This window comes from Eleutherodactylus coqui, chromosome 7 (genome assembly GCF_035609145.1).
Source record: "Eleutherodactylus coqui strain aEleCoq1 chromosome 7, aEleCoq1.hap1, whole genome shotgun sequence".
In the NCBI taxonomy this organism is placed as follows: domain Eukaryota; kingdom Metazoa; phylum Chordata; class Amphibia; order Anura; family Eleutherodactylidae; genus Eleutherodactylus; species Eleutherodactylus coqui.
The window spans coordinates 126,803,696-126,824,229 of record NC_089843.1 but is presented as its reverse complement, the minus strand read 5'-3'; the positions used below and the strand labels follow the sequence as shown (position 1 = coordinate 126,824,229).

General features: G+C 43.6%; 1 protein-coding gene across 3 annotated transcripts in view; it reads left to right on the top strand.

Annotated features, from left to right (window-relative positions):
• The window catches only part of DCLK2 (doublecortin like kinase 2), a 102,348-nt gene that overhangs the window by 39,031 nt on the left and 42,783 nt on the right, over nt 1–20,534 (top strand). For all 3 annotated transcript variants that reach the window (XR_010785820.1, XM_066573659.1, XM_066573660.1), the window contains exons 3-4: nt 13,081–13,180; nt 15,510–15,605. Coding sequence is in view for 2 of the 3 variants with exons in the window: in XM_066573659.1 (XP_066429756.1) it covers nt 13,081–13,180; nt 15,510–15,605 (196 nt within the window). In the remaining variant the exon portion in view is untranslated. The remainder of the gene's footprint in view (nt 1–13,080; nt 13,181–15,509; nt 15,606–20,534) is intronic.

Genomic DNA, 20,534 nt, shown 5'->3' with positions numbered 1-20,534 from the left:
TATAACATGGCTTCATTACTCATTAAGCCATCAGATAATTTTGATCACACAGCAAACGTTTCCCCTTCAGATTCACTCAATTTTGCCACTGTAGCATTCATTCACAATCTCCTCTCAGGGCAGAAATGCACATTCATAGCACCCTCCTCTCAAAATGTCCGGACAGCATTCGTGTACTGATTCCAAAATTGCCCAAAAACATACCAATCTGTCAGGTTCTTAGACACTAATCAATGTGTGACATGTTCCCCTTCATCCCAAGGGACAGGGTATAATCTCAGTCTCAAGGAAATTGGATTTGTAAGGAATACAACTTCCTTAAACTTTACAAGAAATACAGAACAATTATGAAAATGGAGAAATCTACAGAAACCTAGAACTTTTAGTATGTTCGAAAGACACTGCGATCCAGAGGGTAGATTGTGAAATGGTTCACATTTAGGTTGTGAGCTGCGCTCATCAAATGTGACACACTTCTATGTTTCAGTACATGTTTTATATGGTTCAATCCTTGACTCCGGTTGCAGAGCTGCCCATTAGTTCATTAAGCAAATAATGGGTAAATACAACAAATATTAAATCAGTCCATTGTCCCGTACGTTGGGGATGCTCACTTTAAAAATAGGTCCATCTGCCTGTCCTCTTCCTTTTTGAAGCTTGTCCAATTTACAACTGTCTTCCACTCAAAACCAGTTTGGCCATGCTTTTGGTAACAAATCTACGTCTTCTCTCTAAGGACGGCTTCACAGGGGAACCCCATTCTTTTGACTAAGGTCATATACATGAGTGATTCTTCACACACACCCACATTGGAACAGCGATGCAGGAAAAAAAATCAATGGCATGCCCTCACAATGCATCGCCCATGTTTTTCACGGGGGCTGGTGGCAGCATCGCACCGCATGCTAGGTGCACGCAAATGTGATGCGAGGTCTCCTCATTGAAAACAGTGAGAAAAACTCTGCGCTTCTCCACCACGGCTGATCACTTCGTCCCCGAAGTGATGCAAGACTATTTTGATATAAAAACGCCTTGCATCCATGGGAAAATCGCATGTTGAAGAGCGCGATATCTGGTTGTGATTCGCACTGCCATATCGCACTAGCTCATGTGAAGTTAGTCTGAAGGTGCCTTCACATGGGTGATAAAATCACCCGATGTGAGAGAGAGTAAAGAGACAGGATCATGAAACCAATGATTTTCAATGGTTTCCTTAACACTACCGATATTTTCCCATATGCGATATTTCATGCGATCTGTGTTTAACGTTAGAAAGTCCTATTGACTCTTGCAAAGCAGTTTATTCCCCTGTTGAGAACACATGCTCATCCAAACCAAGCATGCATATGAATGTGAGGGCCGTACGATGGAATGGATGTCTGTCTATGTAAGGTGTATACACCACCTTCTAGTAGAACCTTTTTTCCACCTGTGCCTTTCTTTTCAATGGCATAAGTTTTTTTAAAAGCAGTCACATTTTTAAAAAAAAAATTATGATGCATCATTAAACCCAATATCTGCTGTATTGTTCGGAGTTCAACCAATAAAATATTCAGAATCCACCATTTACTAGGAAGAACATGCTAACTTATTCACAGGGAAATCAGGGCTCTCAGCTATTTTCTCAGGCTCCCCTGAGGACTGCAGGATGGGTTGCTTATTGCAATTTATTCATGGAAAGATATTTTTAAGCAGATTGAAATGACAGCCTCAGTGTACACAAGCCATTCCTCATGTCACTGTATCACTGCATCGCTATACCTCTGCTGAGCCTCCAAATCTGTAAAATGGCATTTATAGCCCGCTCCTCACTTCATCATGAGGAAGGATGGCAGACTCCCACAGATTGGGTTTTCTCTTTGGTTGCATTTTTACATAGAGGAAAACAGCAGTTGGAAAAGGAAAAAATGAGGGTATCAGTAATGCTAATAGACTACTGTACCCTTTTAAACTTTAAAGGGGTTGTCTGAGTTAAGGAAACCCCTGTCACCGGGGCTTAAAATAAAAAATCAGCAGTTACCTCTTACCCCCTCCCCCCATTCACCTTCCAGCACCACCTCCGGTCTCCACTATCTGTTTACGGGCAGCTGTGGCGTCCCAGAAGCCAATGACAGCGCTCAACCATGATCGCTGAGTACCGTCATTGGCTGCTTCAGCTTGTTTGTAGACAGGTGCAGTATGCAAAGTTATGTCACAAGGAGACCGAAGTCAATGGCGGAGGATGAACAAGGGAGCGAGGAAAGGCGGGTAACTACTGATTTTATTTAATTTCTAATGTTAAAGGGAATCTGTCAGCATGTTTTTGCAGTCCTCACTGAGAGCAACATAAGGTAGTCGCTGTCACACTGATCACAGGGATATGTCTGCTGTGTAGATCTGTGCAGTAGTTTGGGAGAAACGTGCATTTTATTAGTGGCAGCCCATGCATAGAGGACTACTTTGTATGTTCTTCCTGGATTTCTGTGAGCGACCAGTAAGGCCTCATGTCCACTAGCTAAATGGAATTGCGGATTTTCGCTGCGGAATCCGCAGCGGATTTTGCCCATAGGGAATCGTTGGCCATCCGTGAGTCCATTAAATTGATTTTTGCACCCGCGGATGGAATTTTAAAAGAATTGCGTTTTTCACACGCGGGAGAAAAAGCACGGCATGCTCCATTCTGCCGCGAATCGGCAACATTGCTATCACATTGATAGTAATGTGTGCGGATATCTGCATGCAAAAAAAATACCATTTAAAGCAAATCTGCGCGGATTGTATTTTTCTAGTGGACATGAGGCCTAAAAACATTGTCTGATGCATCTCAAGTTTTGAAAGCGTTTGAGAAGAAAAAACACACCTCTGCAGAAGTGGTGATTTTGGTCATTGCTCTCTAAATAGGGTTTGGCTGCTGATTCTGTTTCCTTAGCCTACCTATACATGGGTGAGCGCGCTATTGGGCTGTGAAACGCTGCCCAATATCCCCTGTGAATGTGAGGTGTTTTTCAGGTAAAAACGCATTGCATCTGTGCAGTTCCAAAACCTTTTGCGCAAAAGACGATCGAAAGTGTTCCCTATTGATTTCAATGGGAAACTTCGCATACACATTGCACGGCATGTGATTCATGAAAGGTCTCATTGAAATCAATGGGGGATGCCTTCTGCAGAATGCGATAAATTTGAGCATGCTATGATTTTTTTTTCCCGGAATGCAGTGTGGGAAAACATTGCCTGTGTCTGTGACTCCATTCAAAAGAATGGGGTTCATATTCGTGCATCTCACAGCTCTCGCGCAAGTTTCTTGGCCATCTTAAAGCAGCCTTAGGGTGCTCCCTAACGGGCATAATTGTTCCGCCAGGACGCATCGGAAGACGCAGCGGATGCGGCTGCTGCAGAATTCCTCACCAAAATCCGCAGATCGAACTGAGTATTTTGATGTGAAATTATAGGCAGCTTTCCAATTCCACATCCATATCCGCAGGAGGTGCTGTGGATTTTGGTGCAGAATATACCTTGTGTGGTGCGTCTTGCGGGCTAATTCCACCCTTGTGAAAGCACCTTTATTGTTCCAACTTTGAAAATGCAGCCCATGCTGAAACTACACGGGTAATTGTCAGTTCTGTCCCAGAACCTTGATAATGTCCACAATATCCTCCCACCGAACGGATAATAAACAGTGATGTCTGATTGCAGACGCATTCTCTCGAGCGTATTGCAGGTTTCGTTCGCGTAAATACATTGTGCAAAAAGGTGGTGTATATACGCAAGTGTGTGCGTTTTTACGCAGTGTACTTATGCGCTCCCTATATTTAATACCGTATTTCGGCATGTATGTATGCACAAAAATAGGACCTGACGCAATTTTTTTTTACGTAACCGAAAAATGATGCAAAAATACGCAAATATGAATGAACCCATTAAAATCAATTTGTTCTATTCACTGGTATTAAGCAGGCAAAAAAAGCGTGCATAAATATGTAGTGTATATACACTCGTCTGAATGAGCCATAATGGTAAGTTCACGTGTGACAATTCTTTTGCAGGAACTTCTGCTACTAAGAATCATTCTATGTTTGTAAATGCGTTGTTTCTGCAGAGTACGCATGGATTTCTGCAAATACAAGAAATTGGGTGGGGGCAAATACTTTTTTTTTTTTTTTTTTTTTACAGAACTGTACATTACATATACAAACCTAAACCTAGATTTATGTATAATTTTCTGCTGCCTTTATCCATCAATTCATCTTCTTTCCATGTGCTGGCACCAGCATTACGGGCACAGTGCCCAGACAATTGTGTAACAGCCTTTTACTTGTGAGGTGTGCCGACCACTGCTGATCCCAATACTGCAAAACAATACAAGCATCGAATACTTGATGTAATACAGCCATTGTCTTCTACAATATGACATGACAGAATAGCGCAGTGCCAACGCTGCTGTAACCAGATCCCACACAGCTCTCCGGGGGGCTCAGAGGGCTTTAAATTCCCTAAAATATATTTTAAACAATGACACTAATAACATTCTCATTGATGGCTAAGAGAACTGTTGCAGGGAAAGCAGGCCATCTTTTGTGTCTGTGCATCCATGAATGAAGGATTTGCTGGCCTTCCACAGTGTAATGCTGGAACGCCACAGATGTCGCAGTTCAGTGCTCGAAGTCATTAAGCATTGTGGAGGTTACCCCTAGCCTTCACAAGCTTCAGAGACCCGAGACTTTGTATCAACCTGTAATTTGGTACTGATAATTGTTTTCTGCTCTCTTATCATTGCAGAAATGGTCTCTGCTCCTTCCCTACTTACTTGACTAGGTTAGTGCTGAATGATTTCACTCCGTATTGTAGGCCGATATGAGGGCAGCACTGACAGTGTGGATGCCAACATATACATTTATAGAGCTTTTAGACTAAATTAGACTTTATTTTATTTGTTAAACCAAATCTCCCAGCATAAAATTCCAAGTCTTTCCAAGAGAACATGCATCAGGAGTGTCTTTTTGTACCCAAGGCAAAATCTAGGAGCAGGTGCATTTCTGTAACCCAGATACTGAAAGCTACTGTGCCCCCATAACCGTGCCAGCCACAACTTCTCCATAACTTAGATCATGCTCATGTCTGGATTGCCAAGCAGGAAGGTATACAGAGGTTTGGATTAGCAGAAAATCACTTGTCCATTAATTCCAGTTTTCCGGTGAGATCCTAGAGACCCATGGTGACATTAAGTTATCCCCCCATCCACAGAATAAGGGATAACTAGCTAGGAGTCCACCTGGTGAGACCACCACCAATCCCCAACACTCTTATTGAAATGAATGGAGTAGTGGCTGAGCATCTATGCTCTGCCACTACATTCATTTTGCCAATTTCTAAGGAGACACGGTACCCCCGTATTAGTGATTGCTGGGGGGTCCCATGTTTTCCCCCCGCCAGAGACTTGCAAAACGTCACCTTTAAATGGGTTGTCCAAGAATTCTACAAATGACCACCAACAACAAAGCCTGTAAGAAACCCATCCTAGGACAGGTTGAATATAACTCTAGGCTGCTGAATAAGGGCGGGGCCACAGATAGGGGTGGAGACTAACACTACACTGTGCATTCCTATTAGGCTGAATGGAAAGCCTGGTGGGAACTAACAGTATAGAGTTAAGCTCTGTTCCCTTTGGTCGAGAGATGTATTCAACCCATCATAGGGAGAATTTTTCATCGGTTGGATGGATAACAGCCATATTCTTGAACTTCTGGACGATTCCTTTAAAATTGTTTTCTAGGATACCTCAGCACTCTGAAATACTGGCTGTAACCCCTAGATAATGGCAACATATCTGAGGCTGAAAGTAAATTAGGTGCAGAGGGGATCTAAAGTCAAGACGCGCCTTGTTATCGATCGCAGTCCAGTGGACAGGAGCGACTGACACATTTCTACTTCAGTCTACAAAAGTAGTTTCCTATTCTTCTACAAGTATACAAGATGAGCAGATACGCCTGTAGGATGTCTTCTACCTCATTGTACTGTATCACTTAGAGCTACATAGTAAACCTAGAATTATTGCAGGAAGGTGTAACCAGCTAGAAGTTAAAGAGGTTTCTTATTCTATTCATATATTTTCATGTACTACTGGTTATTCAAGGATTGGAAAGCAAAGGGTGTGATGTGAATCTTACAGGACAAATAAGATTAAGGCGTTGGATCGAAAACAAATAAATTAGTTAAGTGATTAAAGCTATCCTCCCATTATCTTATAGAGCAATGATGGGCAACCTTTAGAGCTTGGTGTGTCAGCTGCCTGCTCCGCCGGCCGAAAGTGAGGTCAGCGGCCTAACCGGAAGTCCCAGAACTAGACACTCTGTGCCGGAGGTCTGTTATTTTGGCCTACAGACCTCCGGCACAGAGTGTCTACACCAATGTTTTATCCTCGGCTACTGCACCTGGCCGTGCGGGACCCGAGGATGAAACCTCCTTCTCTATATGCGGCCGCATGTCAGCGAAAATGGCAACACGTGTCAGTGCTACGCGTGTCATAGGTTCGCCATCACGGTTATAGAGCATCCCATTGTCGTAACAGAAAGGAAAGCCGGAACTACTGGATTGCAGGACTCTTCACTGGGGAGAACTAAAAAGGCCCTTTTACACACGACAATTATTGCTCAAAAGCCATCTTTTGAGCGATAATCGATGTGTGTAAATGTGCCCATCATGCACTTACCGTGCAATTTTCATCCATTGCTGAGTTCAGCTCAGCTTAAAATCCATGGTCCTTGATAAGATTGACCACACGCTGAGGTCTCCACAGCTGCTGTCTCCCTTGAGAACAATAGCTATGTATTTAGAGAACAGACCACACGCTGTTCTCTAAATACATGCAAATGAAGCTAGTTAACCACTAATGGGCTGATTAGGCGATTAGTAGCTAATGCAAAATGATCGCTCAAAGCTGTCAGTTTCTGACGAATTTTGACCGATCATCTGTGTTTGTAAATGGACGTTAACATGGGATGTTGTGCGCAGGTTGCTGGGTATATTCACACACAGCAGATCTGTTGCTGAAAGATCTGCAATTTTCTATCTTTTTTTTTTTTTTTTTTGCAAATTTTTTTCTCCCTTTTCAAAATCGATCTGATTTTAATATAAGACAAAGTCAACACAATCACAAAAATGCACATTTTAAATGATCATTCCATTTATTGAAAATGAATATTTATTCAAAACCTATATCCCCCTTTTGCGCCCTGCAACTCTCATGGATCGCATGTTTGCCCAGTGTCTCTTATGGAATCATGTACATTGACTTGAACTGAGGCCTGCGGTTCTTTTAGATGTTCATCTGGGTTCTTTTGTGACCTCCTGCATGAGTCATTGATATTTCCCGTTAAAGGGATTGTCCAGTTTTAAGCTTTTAATGGCCTATCCTTAAGATGGCCTGTAAATTAGCGAGGGTCTGCTGCTTGGGAGCCCCATTGATCAGCTATTCGCTGGACCTTTGTGCTCATGGACTGTGCTGATTTCTGCAGGAAGCAGACCTTTCCATTCGCACTGCAGTGGCCAGGCTTGGTATTGCGGGCCAAGTTTCCATTCAGTTCACTGCTTGTAATAACAAGTCTGGCCAATGCAGTGGGAATGGAGCGTTCTGCTTCCTGCTGCAATCATCTCAGTGCATGGAAATAAAGGCGCAGCTGATTGGCAGGGGTCCTAAGCAGTGGACCCTTAACGATCTACTATTGATGGCCTCTTCTAAGGATAGGCCATCAATAACTTAAAACTGGACAACCCCTTTTAATGCAAGGATTTGGCTTATGTCAAGAGCTATAAACCATTATGACTTATTAAGTAAAATACTTCCAGGTGATGTGTACATATTTTTATGAATTTCCCTTCCTGCTCGTAAAATTCATGACTCTTTTCCTCGAATTTTCATCCACATCCTGTTTTACTGATATAAGGAAAAGGCAAAGTTTACAGCAAACTTTTTTTTGTTTGAGCTGAAAAACGTTGCATCCTGTTGAGCTTTTGTACAGTTTCTCTCACTTATTGAGGGTGTGTCGTACTTTAGTCCTCCGGACATTTGTTAGCATTTTTCAGCTATGCCATAATCTCATGATGGTCATATTGTTCTGATTTGCCGAAATGCCATCAATGTCTTAGCACACTGGAGAGGGCTGAAGAATACAAGCAGATCAGCTAAGCTCCCATGGGAGGGACATTTACAGTCCTACACACTTCTGGTTAATGTATTCACTGAGATTCTGCAGCTGCGTTGAGTCAGCTGTTTTCAGAATTTGTTGGCAATCCGCCTCTGGAGGTTTTTCGTGTTTTTCCAACTTTTGTCCAAGCAGAGTGCAGAGCAATATTATGAGAACAGTATGTCGGGTGTATCAACTGCTCTTTCCTCTGCTGCCATGGAAATAAATGTGTGCTGCTCATACAGTATTATTCATTTACTGCATCACAGTTTGTCAACATGTCAAATTTTCTTGCTCAAATGTCAGAAATGTAAACTCATTATACTACTGAAAGCTACTGCCAGCCGTCACTCAGTATCTGAATGTGTCCCAAGCTGTCATTGGCATTGCAACCATGTGCAATTAGTACTTTACAAAGCTTGAACTTTTTGCACATGAGAAATGTGTTTGCATTGCTTTAGGGTAAAATATTGCATAACTAATGTATTTTTGTATTGTTTATGCACCCTAGATGAGTGCAGAGTTATGTTAGAGCAAAATGTAAAAGAGGTAGGTATTAGTGTATCTTGACGCCACCAGGAAGTCCTGGTGGAGCCAAGATTGACGGGGTAACGTCCCCTGTACCTGATTGCCTGCAGAGCGGCCTGAGCTGCAGGTCCCGGCAGCCCACTGAGCAAAAGGTGCAATTCCAAGGCCTTAATGTCATAAGCTAACATCGGCCTGGGGCTGCAGCCAGGCAGTCACAGGTGCAAGCCTCTTCCCCTTCGGCGACATACAAGGCGGCCCCCCTCCCCCTGCCAGCGCCGAGGCCACAACGCCGGGGGAAAAGTGTGGGCGCCGGCGCTGTGTTAAGCAGCAGACCAGGAAGTGGACAGTGCCACGGGGAACTCCGGTGTATCCACCGGTAACGTGCAGTGAGCAGGTAGTGGGGACGCAAGTGACAGGCTGTGGGTGGGACGGAGGGCTCGTCCGGCGGTCGGCCGTGATGCTTCTGGTCTGACGGTCGCCCGGCACGCAAGACATAGGCTCTGGATGGGATGGACTGCTCATCCGGCGGTCGGGAAGGACGCGTGCCTGAGAAGCGCCACAGGACCTAGCGGAGTCCATGCTGCAGCATCAGCTTTGCTTGTTGCCGGCCATGCTGCCTTACCCTCAGTCTTACTTTTCTTCTTAGCCATACTTTATTCAGTGCAGCAATTGTATGGCTAAGTGGATACGTAATCCTCACCCTAAGCCAGCATAGCCGCCAACAAACTATGCACACTCTGCTAGGAGCTTGAAGTCTTGAACCAATCGGGAGCTAGGGGTGTGAGAGGGGCGTTTCTCCTGTCAAACCCCTAGCTTCCGGTGGCGTCAAGATACACTAATACCAAAGGGGTATTCCCATCTCGGAAATCCAATTTTAGTTTGTTTTTGTTTTTTTTAAATTGCAAAACAATGCACTCACCCATAAGATGTTTATTTCCAAAATGCTCCATTCTCCAGATATTGAAGTTATTGATTCCTCTACCCTCCAGTTATTTACTGCTTGTTTCCATGGAAACAGAACACCTCTTCTATAGAAAGAATTGGCAAAGAACTATAGTAGCTGATGGCTGGGCTGAAAGCTAGCGTGCATGCGCTCCTGAGATCCCAGCCATCAGATGTACATGAAAGAGGTGTGCAAGCGCTGGCCTCCTCTGCTATTTCTTTCCATAGAAGAGGCCGTCTGTTTCCCTGGCAACAAGCAGTAAACAACTGGAGAATGGAGAATTTTAGAAAAAACAACATCTTTTAGGTGAGTGTATTGTTTTACAAACCCATTGAAATAGGGTTCCTGAGATGGTAATACCTCTTTAAGTTAGGGCCATTAGGGTATCTGTTTTTCTGTTCTGTAAATGAGAAAAACCTGAAAGCTCCTTCCTGACAAGGCAGAAAGTAAGACATTGAAAGAACCCAATCGACTTTAAAGCGGGTTTGTCCTTCTTCTGTCCTGACCTCCGGAGTTTGTTTTTTGTTTTTTTTTGGATGAAGTAGCGTGCACAATTTCGTCCTGGATTGTAAAAGAAGTCTATGATGGAGGCTCCAAACGAAACCTCTGATGTATATCAGAGCAAGTTCTTAGGTGGGAACCGAGAAGGAAAGGGTATGTAACTTGAGAGAGTTGTTATTTCTACTATAAATGTTTACCTTTGTTTCAGGGAGGATATCGAGGTATGGATATTAGGTCTACTAATATTGTGTAGGGACCCCTAATAGCATTGTGCGTGGTGGTTAAAAAGAACGCGCAATGTCCTGTGTAGCATAATTCAATAGAGGCGACTGATGGATGCGTTACGTTATGTGTCCCTTAATCAATGGCTCCAGCACAGATGGAAGTGTCTGGTAGGTTGCGACTTAGATTTTGTCAAGGAGGGGTGTGACGCTCTTGACATGGGGAAAAATGGCAAGGCACAAGGTAAAGATATAAGTATAATGGTTCTGCAGCTGTGTAAAAAGGGGCTAACCTCTTAAGTGCAGCAGCTGTACTAAGTCTGGTTAGCTCAGTTGTTCGACAACTTTAAGAGTGGGTCATTGGAATATTACCCATTGGTTAAATGAAGTTTTTATGTTTTGGTGACTTTAATTTTTCTTTTTTGCCTTTATATATTTAAAAATCCTAATCTCTCACAGTTTTCCCACTGGCCACTAAGTCTAAGTGGATGACACTTCCTGTTCTGTTTAGCAGCCTCATAGTCCATAGACATAAGGGCTTATTCAGACGACCGTGCACTGAGCTCCCGCCCCCTCTCCGCCCCTCGGCACTATTTGCAATGGGAGGGCAGGATGGGGGCGGAACTAATTCCCGGTACTTAGCTCCACCCTCATCCCACCCCCTCTCATTGCAAATAGTGCCATGGGGCGGAGAGGAGGTGGAAAGGGGGCGGAAGCTCAGTGCACTGCTCCTGGCTCTTCCAGCCTCCTCCCCCTGCAGAGAGGGACACCATATATCGGCCGGGCCTGAATACCCGGCCGATATACGGTCGTCTGAATAAGCCGTAATAGACAGAAGGGAAATTCTATAGAGTGTTCTGGGCTTATTCTTTGTCATGTGCAAAGGTCATTGTGCAGGGAGGATGAAGAGGTGAGCTGTGACCATCAACTATTGCAAATCTTGGATCTTATATTAACTACATATAGGTGTTACCTTTCATTGTACTCCTGCCTGTGATGGAAGTTTCAGACTACTAGGAAGTTTGATGGACAGAGTGAAAATTGCATGATAATAGGAATTTTTTTTAACATTGAAAGCTAAAACAAAAATGGCCAACAAGGTAAAAACACAAAACAAAAATATGGAGACTTTATTTAAGCAATAGTTTGTTTTTTTCCAGATGACTCCTTCTCCTTTAAAGGGGTTGTCCCGCGAAAGCAAGTGGGGTTATACACTTCTGTATGGCCATATTAATGCACTTTGTAATGTACATTGTGCATTAATTATGAGCCATACAGAAATTATTCACTTACCTGTTCCGTTGCTGGCGTCCCTGTCTCCATGGTGCCGTCTAATCTTCAGCGTCTAATCGCCCGATTAGACGCGCTTGCGCAGTCCGGTCTTCTCCCTTCTGAATGGGGCCGCTCGTGCTGGAGAGTGGCTCCTCGTAGCTCCGCCCCGTCACGTGTGCCGATTCCAGCCAATCAGGAGGCTGGAATCGGCAATGGACCGCACAGAAGACCTGCGGTCCACCGAGGGTGAAGATCCCGGCGGCCATCTTCACAAGGTAAGTAAGAAGTCACCGGAGCGCGGGGATTCGGGTAAGTACTATCCGTTTCTTTTTTTAAACGTCTGCATCGGGTTTGTCTCGCGTCGAACGGAGGGGGCTATTGAAAAAAAAAAAACCCCGTTTCGGCGCGGGACAACCCCTTTAAGCCAATGCATAGTTTGCCGTATTTAGTTTCTAGGACTTATTTCTATTTGACTTGATCACCAAGAGGGTCCCCCACCACCACCTCTGAATTCTCTCACTCTCACCGGTCAAGAATGCTCCCTATTCCGTGCAGAGATATATTTGGTTACTACAAATTCTTTTTACCGTGAAAAACAAGGAATGCTGGGAATTCTAGCTCAATAGTGAGGGAGAAAGTAACTACAGTACATGCTCTTCTTACATGTCCTCCAATTGAAATCAATGTAGATGAAAGCAGTTTTATCGTTCACCATGAGATGTATACTTTGCAAACTTATTGATAAAGTTTATAAAGAAACACTTCCTGATTTGGCCTTTGCTTAAAGTGTTGACAGGAACTTTACTATTGATTACCTATCCTCAGGATGGGTCATCAGTTGTTGATTGGCATGGGTTAGCTACTTGGGATCTGTTCTGATCACCTGTTTGCCGGATTGCTATAATTTCAGACCACACTGAAACCAGATAGTACTGTCAACATTGCAGTGGCCTAGGTTGGTACTGCGGGCATAACTCCCATTGAATTCAAGAACTGACTGCAGTACCAACCCAGTCCACTGCAATACTGACAGAGCTGTCTGCTTCCAGCACTGACAGCGGCCTGGCAAACAGCTGATCAGCACGGATCCCGAGTGACAGACCCATCTGGACAACCCCCTTGTACTGGATTTTAGTTTACAGATAAGTTTGGAGAATTGCTGCTTTTCCTCTGGCTTCTTCGATTGGTCAGACAATAATTCAAATGCTCACAGTTCCTATAGAAACTTCTCAGTGTCCTTATAAAGCACTAAGACCTTAGCAACTATGGATGCAACTGGTTTGTAGCAGTGACTTTCCCACAGGTTCATTATCCTTGATCACGGTTGTGCTGTACACACTGATTATGATAACTGTACTTGTCTATGATTTCAGGAACTTCATCTTGATACAACTTGATATAACTCCTAATATACATTGTGCTTCACATAACTCCTTTTCTTTTGACATTTCTTTAGGTTATGTGTCTTCAAGACTTCTTTGGTGATGATGATGTGTTTATAGCCTGTGGACCAGAAAAATACCGCTATGCGCAGGATGACTTTGTTCTGGACAGTGGTAATTATAGTTTATGGAATCTATATAATATATCTGCTGTTTTTGTTCCTATCTTTTAGATTAAGATCAACATTGTAGGTGACTACAATACACACAACACCCTACCTGGACATGTTTGTTTACAGGACGTCTGTCAACATAATTTACTATATCCAGATATTACGTGTAATGTGCCCAAAACAGATAAATATAACAGTTTGGGGGGTTTTTTTTGTTTTTTTTTTACCCTCTGTGCCTCCAAACCTCCAAAATTCACTGTTGCGTAATTTCCAAACAGCATGTAAATGAGTCCGATTGGTGGCCCAACTTGTCTGGCCTTTTAGCATTCTCAGACTTGTCCTCAAAGCTGCTGATTGACGCTGGGGGTGTTTTGTGTATTTCCGGCTTCTACACGTGCGCAGTGATGTCCATTTGTCTTCCCAAATTAATCTGTACTCTCCATTACAGAGAATAGTTTATGTATGTTATATAAATACATATTTCAGTTATATTTAAAGGGAAACTTAGCAGATTTTACACGTTTGAACCATTTTGAAGAACTAAGCAGGTCTGCTGGGCAACCTCAAAAAATTGGAGAGGGACCATGCAGTTAAAAGTATGTATTATTACACTACGAGGCAAATTGTTATAAGCGATATTTCCATCAGATTGTCCTTTAAAATAAATGTATACTTTGTCAGGTCAGTGCAAAGACAAGTACCTTGCTCAGATTTTACCAGTATTACACTGACAAGAAGAGTGAACCCTTTGGAATTACCTGGTTTTCTGCATTGAAAACTACACTGCTTGTTACAAAACAAATCGGGCACCTAGAAGGAGTTGTCAGAATCGAATGAAACTTTCTCTCTGTGATTGTAACATTGCTAGAAGTAAGTGATTACATTTATATCAGTGCAAAGGGAGAATTCATTGCAGAAAACTGAACACGTGAAGGAAGTTTCTACTAGCCTGTTGTACTGCCTCTAGCTTGGATACAAGATGTGATATGGACAGGCATGGAGGCCCTAGTACCCTGTTAGGCCACCTCCAGCTTGGATACAAGATGTGATACAGGCGGGCATAGAGACTCTAGTACCCTGTTGTACCGCCTCTAGCTTGGATACCAGATGTGATATGGGTGGGCATGGAGGCTCTAGTACCCTGTTGTACCGCCTCTAGCTTAGATACAAGATCTGATACGGGTGGGCATGGGGGCTCTAGTACCCTGTTGTATCCAAGCTAGAGGCAGTGCAAGGTAGGATATGGGCAGGCAATGAAACATATAGGTTCCATATGGTAACCTGATACATATCAATCCACATTTGCTTTAACTGAGCTTCTAGATCGTGCAAACTCATAGGCTGTTGAAATTGGCACCCAAGATGGTTCCATACATGTTCTATTGGCGATAAATCGGCCAACCAGGCAGACCATAGAAATGGGACAATGTTGTGGAGGCTCCTGTGACACCCTTGTTCTCCTGCTGGAAAATTCCTCTTGGAAACCACCATGTGAGGGACACATGTGGCAGCAGGATGTCCTAAACATATAACTGAGCTGTCATTGTTCCTAGTACTACTACTAGGCAGCACACTGCCCCCACTACTGTCATATGTGATTTTTTTTTTTTTCTCCCCTGACCATCACACCAGCAGCGGGAACAGTGTGCTGCTTTACAGCAAAGGCAAGATTGAGTTGCTCACCCCTAGGTCTCCAGACACGAACACGGCTGTCGTCAGTGCCAAAACAAAACCTGAATTTGTCATTGAAGACAACCCGGTTCCACTTCGTAGCAGTCCAGTTTAGTTGTTCAGCACTGCAAACCTAGTTGGAGGTGGGTCTCAAAGGCAGGACATGTAATGGGCACCGTGAGACCAAATGTCCTTCAGCCAAGCACCTGGAAATGGTCCTGACAAGCATAGGGGTCTTTAACAATGGTGCCACCGTCTCTAGATGGCGCATAACTTAATAGTTGGAGCTGCTTATGCTCGTTGGGTGATCAAGTGATTCTCCATACAGGTGGTTTGTCAAGGGCATCCTGAGCCCAGTCTCCTTGTGTGTGACCTCACACATCCACTGGTCCAAACACACCTCCTAACAGTCTGGTTAGAACTGTTATCTAAACTGACTTTTATAGTAATCAGACCACACTTTCCTAATAATTATTATTAATGATTATAATCAATGGGGAAAAAAAGCAGGTAATCCCAAAGGGTTCACTTACTTTTTCTTAGAAGTGAACAAGCTTATCCCAACTTTTCCTGGGAAAGAAATCTTCTGCTGTTCTGCAGTTTATTTGGACATTGCCTTGGCTTTTCGGCACAATAATTTATTATCCCTTTCATTTCAGAATGTCGTGTTATGAAAACTTCATATTCGCGATCCCAGAGGCAAGCTGGCTCAAAGAGTCCTGGGAGTTCGCGTCGCAGCAAGTCTCCAGGAGCAGGTAATGGACCTTGTTGCTGTTGCTTTCCCACCTAAACCATCAAATGTCATATTTCCTAAAAGTTGACCTTCTTCCAGTTCATCTGTCGTCTTAACAGTTTATTGTACGTCTGTCAAGTACTTGATTCACATGGGCGAGCGCCGTATCGAGCCAAGAAACCCAACCCGATATTGCACTTGTCAATGTTTGTTTTACCCGCAGATGCCAGGTGTTTTTCATGTGAAAATGCCCTGCATCATTTAATGCGTTCCTCGGGCGCTTATTTGACACGAATCAGGGGATCGGCAAGTGTTTCCCATTGATTTCAATGGGAAACATCACATCCCTCGGCATGCAATGTGTTTGACTGTCCCATTAAAAACAATGGGCTATGCATTCCGAGGGACACGATGACATAGGACATGCAGATTTTTTTTTACCTGGCAGCATCGCTGTGAGGAAGAAAAAACTCACTCAAGTATATGACTCCATTCAGATGAATATTCACATGAGTTTAGTGCGTCTCATGTTTGTGTGAACGTAGCCTAAAGGCAATAAATCCTATTTGTTTTACAAATTTAAAATCTTTAGTTACAACAATTTATTCCTAACCTGATTTTGTACATTTTGTTTTCCCTACATGATCAAAGGGGGCAGCCGTCTAACCTGAGCTGCCCCAGCGTTTACAGAACGTTCTCTATAAGCTGCTGTCAGAGTGTCGTGAGCCTGCTGTGTGATATGTGCAGGAAGGGGTGTGCTGCCCCCATCACATATTGTACAGGATGTATTCCCAAATTCTGTTTCCAACTGTTGGGCTTCCCCCATAGTCATCAGATTTTTTTTTTCTGATCCCACAAAAATTAGTGTTCAAGCAACTTTAATGTAATGTTTATAACTTGGTTCACTTTCATTCTAATTCTGTCCTCTGATGATATGGTTGCTGACCTTGCTCTATTGAATTAGTTCCATGTGTTAGACTCTTCATCTACGATATATTGCTAAAGGAATTGTCAGAGTTATAGAAAATTTGGGTAAATGAAGGAAAGGTGATAAAATAACCAAAGATGCTACTCACCAGTCCGGTTGCCCACTCTTCCACTGCCACCGTTCTGGTCTTTCCCAAAAAGCTTTGCTTGCATGGCTGCTGCAGTGATGTGCCCATATTCCCACCCGACCTGTCCAACCAGTGGTCTTGTGCTGTAGCCACGGAGACCAGTGATTGGCTACAACAGTCAGGTAGGTACATGGGCACTGTAGCAGCCACGTAAACAAAGCCTGACTGAGATTATCGGAGTGGTGGCGGGTGATAAAACATGGCAAGTGTAGCATCTTTTGTTCAGTCACCTTTTCTGCATTGATCCAATTGTTTTTTTGTTTTTTTTTACATTTTGAGTAACCCTTTTAATGGTCAGGTGACATAAAATCTGCCAATCAGAAATCTCACATATATAAGTTGTCCTGCTATTTTTTTTTTATGCCTGTGCAGGACACAATTGATTGCATTTTTTGTGCAGCGTACAAGTATCTACACTGATCGGCCATTGCATTAAAACCACTGACCGATGACGGGAATAACATTGATACAATGTTACAATTCACAGGTTAGAATAGTCAGGAGGCGTATTATTATATTTCACAACACTTCTGCTCGATTCGCAACCTGATTGGTTGTTTGGGTTGGCTGGTTCACAGTGATTGGTTGTTTGGGTTGGCTAGTTCACAGTGATTGGTTGTTTGGGTTGGGTCGAGCAGAAGTGTTGTGGAATATAAAATTATGTGGTCAGGAGCTGGGATATTAGGCAGCAGTGAATAGTCAGTTCTTGAAAATATGTTGGAAGCAGAAAATATGCAAATATAAGGATCTGATCAACTCTGATGAGGGCCAAATTGTGATGGTTAAATGACTAGGTCACAGTATCTCCAAAATGGCAAGCCTTGTGTTCATAGTAATCAGTGTTTAGCACCTACCAAAATTTGCCCAAGGAAGAACAACCAGTGAAACCATGACAGTTGCTGAAAAGAGATGATGCTGGTTATGTTAGAAAGGTGACAGAACATACAGAGTATCGCAGCTTGCAGTGTAGGGGAATGCGACGACTGGTCAGAGTACCCATACTGGCAGCATGCTCCCACTCAGCTTATCGGTCGGGATCCTGAGCGACGGACCCCAGCCGATCAAGTATTGGTGACCTATCCTGATGATAGGTCATCAATAGTATTTCCCTGGAAAATCCCTTTAATTTCCCAAATCTCAGTGTAATTGAGCATATGGGGGATGTGCTGGAGAAACTAGTCTGATCCATGGAGGCCCTATATTGCAACTTAAAGGATAAGCCGTATCTTGGTGCCATATAGTACAAAGCACCTTCTGTGGTCTAGTGGAGTCCACGCCTCAATGGGTCAGTAAGCAGGACATACACAATACTTAGCAGGTGGTTTTAATGTTTATAGCTGCTGGGTGTATAGTCGGACTTAATGCAATGTTTTTTCTGATGCCTGATGTCACAACTGATGTCACCAGGCGCAGAACTATTCCCATAGCAAACCATTAGATTAGATTTATCACAAAACAAGATTTGTCATTAGATTAGATTTGTTCAGTGTCTTTCTGCTGTGCCTGAGGGCATTGTGACTGAGGACCAGATATGTGAAGGGGCCCAATTCGGATGTCGATTTTTAGTGTTTGCATACAACAGACAGAAATTGCTAATTAATATATTCTCTTGATATCTTTACCTTTGTTGTAAAATGAATGCAGTAAAGAGGACTGGCTACTATTCCAGTGCCTATTCCACAGCAAGGTCCCCAGGTGAGCCATTCAGATCGTGGCTTTCTTTCTTGGCTTTATTCGCCCACCAGCCAGTTTACTTTTTGTCAAGCTCCATAAAACTGCTCTGTTCAACATCTGAGCTTAACCATCGCAACACTTATTTTCCTTGTATATTTTTTTTTAATCAAATGCCATAAAGGGAAAAAAATTGTATATTTTTAACCCTTTCCAATCCAGTATCGGAACTTGTCGACCTTGAGATTTCCCTGCATAGCTCCACTGCCCGACACACGTGTTTCTATCACTATGCAGAAGAGAACTGCGATGTCTGAGTTCTATTCTGTATATGCATATTATAGTGTGCAGAGGAGAGCCGCGATGTCGATAGTGTATTATACAAATTAACTCATAAACTCATTGCTAATAAAATCAGCATGACCGTTCAGGTTTCAATTTTTATGTGTTCCAAGGAATCCCCAACATGCTTTTCCACCCAAAATAAAGAAGAGCTGAGGAGGATGTGGGTGGCAGGGACATTGGATTGGAAATGGTTAGAAATTTAAGAAAAAAAGTTTACATTCTTCACATCAAAAAGTATCAAAACATATATTTTGTGCATACGATTTAAAAACGTAAACCTAGGCCAGCTGTCCACGGGCGATGCGGTATCCCGCGGCGAAGCTCCACCGCGGGAGCAAGAGCTGCAGCTGAATCTCCGCCGGTCAGCCCTATCTAATAGATAGGCTGACCGCGGAGAATCGGGGCAATTCGCAGCATGCTGCGAATTGCCCGCCGCGAGCGGAGAAACGCAATGATTCTCCGCTCGTGGACAGGTGCCGGCGCTTTCCATAGCAATTCTATGGGAAGCGTTGGCTGGCGTGATTCGCCAGCAGTTTACCGCCAGCGAAATCACTGCCACTGGACAGGGGGCCATATGCTTAAAAATGCGTGCATATGTACACTATTTTTCATATACGTTTCTTGCATAAGTGACATGTAAATGAAAGTACCAGTGTGGACAGGCCCTCCTGTAGAATCTACACTTGTGTAGAGATTGAGACAGAAAGGAATGCTGGGAAATTATCCTCTCTGGAGTCTGCACAACTGTGAATGCAGCTCTGGACTGTAATATAGTTTATAGCCAGCATCCGTAGAACATTTTATGGACATTAATTCTATAGTTAAAGTGTAAAAAGATGGTCAACGGTGGAGGACAACCGCTCTTTAAACTACCAGTGTTCACTGAGATTACATGGGTATTCTTGTATATTGTCACCACCAGGCTGATGGGTGGAGACGGATTGAGATGAAGGGAACATCCAGAGTGCGGTCTTGTGGGGTGCCATGTGGGACTCTGCCGCGATATTCCGCTGGCGGAGTCCGCCACGGGCAAGAGGCCTAAGGGCTCCTGCCCACAGACGGAGCAGGATACGCCCACGGTTTAACACCACGGGAATGCCGCGATTATTTTCTCGCAGCGTAAATCCACTGCAGCATCCTGCTGCTGTGGGAACCGCTGCAGAAATCTTGCCATAAAGGGGAGTAGCGACTATATCACATATATGGGGTTTAACTGAAATGTTTAATGTGCTTCATGAAAATAGGGGAAAGAAGAGCAAAAGAGGGGTTTAAAAAAATATATATATATTTTTTTTATTTTTTTTTTTGTACATTGATTTAGTATCTGGCGTCCTGTTGCCATGACAACCCAGTGACACAAAGGGAGCTCCCTCCCTCTGTGAAGGCTCTTCACCAAACTGCTGCTCTCTAAAGGTGGCTGAAGGTGTGTATAAAAGCAGCCAATCAGCAGCTAGCACAAAGCTCTGGGCACAGCAGTGAAGGTGTGTATGTGGCTGTCAATAAGCTCTGGGCGTTCCCTTCGACTCAGCCCGTCTCCACCCATCAGCCTGGTGGTGACAAGATACAAGAATACTGATCACATGCATCTATAAGGCAACTTAGGGAACTGCAGCTGGTCCATGTGGAAACCTAACTATTGGCGCACATTCACGCAGCATCAGGGCCGTGTGCACATAGTCTGTAGTGTGACACACGGAGTACCAACACCTCAGCACTACAGTGCCGCATACAGTATTCTTCGCCTGAAGCGATGAAATCAGGCATGCATAAGTACCGTATGGCCCTACAGATTCCATAATATGGCCATGTGCATGAGGCCT